The sequence below is a fragment of the Erythrolamprus reginae genome, chromosome Z, assembly GCF_031021105.1.
Source record: "Erythrolamprus reginae isolate rEryReg1 chromosome Z, rEryReg1.hap1, whole genome shotgun sequence".
Taxonomy (NCBI): Eukaryota; Metazoa; Chordata; class Lepidosauria; order Squamata; family Dipsadidae; genus Erythrolamprus; species Erythrolamprus reginae.
Window position 1 is genome coordinate 116,490,722 of NC_091963.1, and position 7,376 is coordinate 116,498,097.

The 7,376-nt window shown below is 36.5% G+C and overlaps 1 protein-coding gene across 1 annotated transcript; it reads right to left on the minus strand.

Moving 5' to 3' along the window:
* Positions 1-403: 403 nt before the first annotated feature.
* Positions 404-6,200, minus strand: LOC139175888 (goannatyrotoxin-Vere1-like). Its single transcript, XM_070767256.1, has 3 exons — positions 6,013-6,200; positions 2,245-2,319; positions 404-587 (listed from the first exon to the last, which is right to left on the minus strand). Exons 1-3 carry the CDS (start codon positions 6,198-6,200, stop codon positions 563-565), a joined length of 288 nt encoding a protein of 95 aa, XP_070623357.1. The 3' UTR covers positions 404-562.
* Positions 6,201-7,376: the final 1,176 nt, after the last annotated feature.

Here is a 7,376-nt window from a genome sequence, read left to right on the forward strand (position 1 = left end):
GTGCCATGCTTGATTTGTTTCAAGGACTCCAAATGTGTCATTTGAAATGATGAAAAGAAAGAAGGAACACCTGGCAAAATTCTTCTCCAATACATTTGCTTTTTTATTGTTGATGCAGAAAATTCATACAATGCATACATTTATTTATATATATACACACACACATACACACTACACACACACACAAACATTCATACGCACACACATATCTATTGTTGTATAAAATAAAGGGTGGACATAATGTGATCTTTCATGGGTGAATCAATGCAGACATTGTTTCAAACAAAGACTAGGGCATTACTGAACACACCATACCTGTCCCCAGCACAATAGATTGCTTGCACTGTCCTCTTATGTACTTGCAAGTAGCATTTTCATTTTTTTCTACATTTAGAGGGCAGAAGGAATTTCCCTAAGGGATGACTTCCCAAGATTCAACATTTGATAGAAAACAGAAATGGGGAAAGAACAGGCTTTTAAAAAAATGTTAAATGACACAGCAGAGGTGGAATATTTAAAAAGAGGCAGCTGATCTTCCACTCACTGAAAAGTGGGTAAATCTTCACCACATATAGGAATCATCAAACCTATGAAAAAGAAAGACAAAACTAAAGTAAACTTTTTCTTTAAACCTTACTTCAAAGGAAGACTACCTCCACAGTACAATACTGAATTAATTGTTTGCTAGTGATGTAATTATAAATTGATTCTTGACCTTATAGAGGTTGGTGGGATTCTAAATCTGAACAAACATCGATCTATGTAGATAAAACAAACAAATGGGTACAAATGCATTTTTTTTTTGCTGGGATTAGTTTGCAAGGATCAATAGCAGCATTATCCAATTTGTTTATTTGTGTCAGAAGCATAACAATTAAAATAAGGCATACAAATCGGAGAGGGGCGGCATACAAATCGAATAAATAATAATAATAATAATAATAATAATAATAATAATAATAATAATAATAAACATAAGATTTAAAATATAAAATACAAGACTAAAATATGTACAAATTGAACAGATCTTGTCCAGAAATTAACAACAGTAATTGCATTATCCAATGCAATGTTAACATAGAAATAATAAAATTGTGCTCCCCGCAACACTAAAAGAGGACCAGATTGAGAAAGGCTGCAGTACAAAATAACTTTCTCCTTCCATTTAAGAGTGGCTGATGAAGAAAATGCATAACATTTTGACATATCTACTAGTAGTTGGTAGCATATATACACTGCTCAAAAAATAAAGGAAACACTTAAACAACACAATATAACTCCAAATAAATCAAACTTCTGTGAAATCAAACTGTCCACTTAGGAAGCAACACTGATCGACAATCAATTTCACATGCTGTTGTGCACATTCAACTCCGTACAGAACAAAGTATTCAATGAGAATATTTCATTCATTCAGATCTAGGATGTGTTATTTGAGTGTTCCCTTTATTTTTTTGAGCAGTGTATATGAGCATAAACCTATATACTTTTGGATTTCATGATTTAGCCATAGTGGCACAGTGGTTAGAGTGCAGTACTGCAGCTACTTCTGCTAACTGCTGGCTGCCTTCAATTTTGGCAGTTCAAATCTCACCAGGCTCAAGGTTGACTCGGTCTTCCATCCTTCTGAGGTGGATAAAATAAAGACCCAGATTGTTGGGGGCAATATGCTGACATTGTAAATGGCTTAGAGATGGTTGTAAAGCACTGTAAAGTGCTACTGTATAAGTGCTATTGCTATTTAAGCTGTGTTTGAGAAATGAGATTCAATTTCTATTCAGCTTTCATATATTTGAAAACTGTTAGAGGTGCTTCTGTTGAAACAGTCGAAAGCTTGCAACTCCATATCATTTGTAAGATAATTTCTAGATAATCCATTTTTTTTCCAGGAATTCTCTCTCTGGTTACTTACATTCTAGAAAGTGAAAGATGGCTTGATGGATTTGCAACTGCTGAAACTAGGTGTTTTGTTTTTGCGTGCAACCAGAAAAATGCACAGCCTATGAAACATTTAGTATGGTAGTAGTAGACATTTAGTATATTTTCATCTTGTGGAAGATTTAGGAGACTTTTATTACACTACTAGGAGTTCAGAAAGGACAGCGATTAATTGCTCATCTTTCCTATTTTTCTCACTATTCCAAAGTCAAACAGAAGTAAAGCTAATCACATGTTATTTTTAATAAGTGGAAATGGGAATTGAATGGATTGTAGCACCGTATAACATGAATTGCTTAGACTCACCTTGATCTGGCATTGCTATTGTCTCCAAAAACAAGCTCTGACATCAAGGTCTCTGGGATGGATCTCTTGCCATACCTGATTATAAAAATAAAAGACCTAGTTAAAGCTCCTTGTTTCCTTGGAGAGAAAAAGCTTCCCAAATGTTATTCATTTCCATCCCTTGTACCTGATCTCTGCAATTACAAAACATAAAATAAAATCCTACCAGCTAGGATTGATTATTTGGAATAGGATTTAAAAGTATAACATGATATTGTTTTTAAAGTATTTAACTGTGTTTTGATTGTCTTTCTTTTATCTTATATTTCTATATATTTTGTTAGCTCCCTAATCATCTGCAGAAAATGCAGGATGTAAATAAGACAAATCATGAACAAAATGGATAAATAACTAAATAAATTTTAGTTACTGATCATCTGCAAACTGTTAATAGCCAGGGAATCTACCACTGATTTCTGCACAAATAAGCTTAAGGCAAGAGATTTTAAGCATCAACCAGGCCTTAGTTCTATATTTTCTCATTTAGCAAATTAAATTCTATTTGGATTTAGAGAAAGTGAAAAAAACCTTGATTCCTTAGAGTTCTCACTATATAATTTCTTGGAAACCATATACCAGTATATGAGCGCTGTCTTCTTTTGGAATTTGTTTTTTTTAAAAATTCCCATTTAGTTTATAGCTATAAATCTATATATCATCCAGGTATAACTCTGCTTAGCTTCCAATTCCAAAAAAAGTTTCCCCAGTATTGCCACTTGTTGAGATTTGGGGTGCTTAGCTAATTGCAAAATCTAAGTTCTCCGATTAGATCAAATCAGTCTTCCACTTATAACTCTTTATTGAGTGACCATTCAAAGCTACAAAAGCATTGAAAAAAGTAATTTACAACCAGTGCTCATCCATAATTGTTGTAACATCCCCCATGGTCACATGGTCCCAATTTAGATGCTTGGCAACCAGCATTTATTTACAATGTTTGTAAATATTTGCAGGATCACATGATCACCATTTGCAACCTTCCCAGCTGGCTTCCGATAAGCAGTGAGAGAAGCCCAATTTGCTCAATATGATGCATTTAATATGATTCATTTAACCACTACAGTGATTCACTTAACTAACAAAAAAGATCATAAGAATGGGTGCAATTCTATGGAATAACAACCACTGGCTTAGCAATTGAAATTGTAGTAGATCCTTGGAACAAACTTCCAGCAGACGTGGTAGATAAATCCACAGTAACTGAATTTAAACATGCCTGGGATAAACATATATCCATCCTAAGATAAAATACAGAAAATAGTATAAGGGCAGACTAGATGGACCATGAGGTCTTTTTCTGCCGTCAGACTTCTATGTTTCTATGTTTCTAATAACTATCTGTAGGTGGTTCATTAATTAAGTATAAGCAAAAATCAGAGGACATACCATGTTTCCTCCAAAATAAGATCCTGTCTTATATATTTTTTGAACCCTGAAATAAGTGCTTGGCCTTATTGCCATGGACTCAAAAGCCCAGCTGGGCTTATTATCATGGGATGTCTTACTTGGGGGAAACAGGGTATATTTAAGACCTTTTTTGCTATTTCTACACTCTTTTTAATGATCCTGAATGAGAATAGGCCAAGAGTTTCCTAGCAAGTTATGAAATATTCCCAGTTAATAGATAGCCAGCAAAAACCAGTTGTTCAGTTGTACTGAAGATGTGCTCCCTTACTGGAAGGTGTCAAGAAAAGATTGTACAAGCATTTTGCCTGGGATGTTATAATGATCCCAGCCTTGGACAAAGGGCTGGACTAGAAGACCTAAAGTTACAGCCCTATGATTCACTGGTTTCATAACTAAACTGTCTACATTTCCACCACTTATTCTAAGATCCAAGAATATTTATACAGGAGAAAATCTATAAATTGATTTTTGGCTGTCAATAAGAAAAAAAGTTCTTTGATTGACTTCTACAGGAAGACATTCATGGGTCTTCCATGGCTCAGCAAAAAAAGAACAGTTTCTCAACTTTATGACTAGACTATGGACACTGAAGAACTCACAAGTAATATAGTAGTAAACACCAACAACTGAGAGAGACAAGTGCTTACTGATGGTCTCCTGGATCTGGTTTCCAATTAAGTTTCTAAGAGCTAATAAAATGGTATAGGCTTTCATGACTGGTTTCTATTGGGCAGTGCTGGGCTTCAGAATTTAGTGACCATTACTAGACTAGGCTACAATCAATAAATCCTGAAGGCCAACACTGCCCAGCTAATGAGCTGTTCCAAACAACCAACACTAATAGGGAAAAAAGCTAACTAGGTATTTTATAGCTGAGCTCCACATTCCCTCCTAAAAGACTGCAAAGCACAGCAATCCCTGGATATTAAGAGCATCATTATGTAGGCACACACTTGCACCAGGAAGGAGCCACAAAAATAATTGTAACGTGCATGCACCACACTGATACACATGCTTATCAAGTGGCTGAGAAACATAAAATTTATCAGGGTGGAATTTGTAGATTTTACCAGGAGAGAATTTTGAAACCATATTACTTTTTGAAGTACTTGGCTGAAGATAGATGCAACATGAATGGAAACTGCAGTTTAATGTTTCCAAATGTAAAATAATGCACTTGGGGAAAAGGAATCCTCAATCTGAGTATTGTATTGGCAGTTCTGTGTTGGCAAATACTTCAAAAGAAAAGGATTTAGGGGTAGTGATTTCTGACAGTCTCAAAATGGGTGAACAGTGCAGTCAGGCGGTAGGGAAAGCAAGTAGGATGCTTGGCTGCATAGCTAGAGGTATAACAAGCAGGAAGAGGGAGATTATGATCCCACTATAAAGAATGCTGGTGAGACCACATTTGGAATACTGTGTTCAGTTCTGGAGACCTCACCTACAAAAAGATATTGACAAAATTGAACGGGTCCAAAGACGGGCTACAAGAGTGGTGGAAGGTCTTAAGCATAAAACGTATCAGGAAAGACTTAATGAACTCAATCTGTATAGTCTGGAGGACAGGAGGAAAAGGGGGGACATGATTGAAACATTTAAATATATTAAAGGGTTAAATAAGGTCCAGGAGGGAAGTGTTTTTAATAGGAAAGTGAACACAAGAACAAGGGGACACAATCTGAAGTTAGTTGGGGGAAAGACCAAAAGCTACATGAGAAAATATTATTTTACTGAAAGAGTAGTAGATCCTTGGAACAAACTTCCAGCAGACGTGGTAGATAAATCCACAGTAACTGAATTTAAACATGCCTGGGATAAACATATATCCATCCTAAGATAAAATACAGAAAATAGTATAAGGGCAGACTAGATGGACCATGAGGTCTTTTTCTGCCGTCAGACTTCTATGTTTCTATGTTTCTATGAATAGAATCCATGGCTTCTAGACAGATTGGATATAAAAATCTGATGCATTGAATAATCATGATTCAAGATGATACATGTTCAAGCAAACCCTATAGTTTCTCAACCTTGCATCCCTCCTCTTCACCTATTTCACCCACCTAACTTTTCACTTAGAAAAAACATTAACAAAATGTGCTTGGAGATGGAAGGCTGAGTGAAATGATTCTGCATTAATTCCGCCTCTTCTTTAGATCCACACAAAAAGTTCTTAGTCATTGTGCATTCATTTTTACCCATTGTACATTAAGAAGAGATGAAATAAATCAAGGTAGCATTCACAGGTGGACTAATGGCATAAGGTATCCACCCATGAAACATGCACACGACTACACAAACCACATCCATGCTTTTGCACACCTTTGCCTTGTCACCAAGTTAATGTAATGCCGAAGGTCAGCAAGGTATTTTGCCATTTCTTCCGGCGAAGCGTTTTCTCCAGGACTCTCAGGCTTGGGTGGATAGGCTTCTACAAAAGTTCCCAGGCAGAACAGGATGCACAGAGCCATGGCAATCACAAGAGGCCAAGACTTCAGAGACGCAACCATCTAGGGGGGAGCAAATAATACAGACAAGTTCATAAAAATCTAGTGAATAATCCATGCTAGCCTAGATGTAACACTGCAAGAAGTCTGATATTCTCAAGTTCTGATGTAATCTACCTTTATATTAACTGTCGTACCCATAATAAGTTTAGTAAAAGATATTGCTGGAGAAACTTACAATTTGTATATTGTCCTCTCCCCCCCCCCTCTCAGTGGGTGGGTGTCTATGTGTGTATGATGTATGTATATATGTATAAAATCATTTGATATTGCATATACTAATCATTTGTATGTTAACAATTGCACGAATGCACCATCTCACATCTTTAGCCTAGTCTATCAAACTCTGCTTAAGAATTTGGTCCTGTGTAGATTTGCCATTAATGCTTTTCTAAAACTAGTCTAATCCCGACCCCTCTGGAAACACAAACATCTGCTTGGAGGAAAGCACACATATGGAAGTATGGTGGGATGTGAGGTAGCAATAACCTTGTCCATCTATTCCACCAAATGCACAATGGCACAAGCTTTTCATCACTGAATTTCCTCCACCCTGCCCCAGCTACTCACTGTGAAAAGATGGCACAAAGGCAAAGCTGGATATGAAGAGATGTTCAAGCTCTGTGGTCTTCAAGTTGAACCTTGAAATTGCCTCTGTTAACAGCTCTCACAATCAGGGTTTATATACTTGGTAAGTGAGTAAATGAAGGAGGGGGAGGCTCCTCCCCCTCCCTCATTTTCTCTCTCCCCCACGTTCATTCAATCATTCACCCATAATTTGTTGATCGATGCAATTCCGTACCAGCTACCTTGATTATCTTTCCAAGGAAACTATGTATGCATGCCAAGGGAGGGAGGAATTCATTAGAAAACTAGATGAACCCACAGGGAATTAAGAACTGTGTCTCTTAAGCCAATGTCAAAGAAGTACAAGTTTTGAGGACCATCAGTAGGATGGCAAGGATGGAGAAGTCTTCCCCCTCAAGAGAATATAATGCAGAATGAAGACACATTCTTTTAAAAGCATAAGAAATCTCCCATAGGAATGAAAAAGTTCATATTTAAGACAAATTACAATGAAAAAAAGGCTTCATCATCCACACAGCAGACCTGTTCTTTTTGCTTATGCCTATTCTTTCCAACACAAGCAACATCAAGGGCTTACAAATATCATATGGG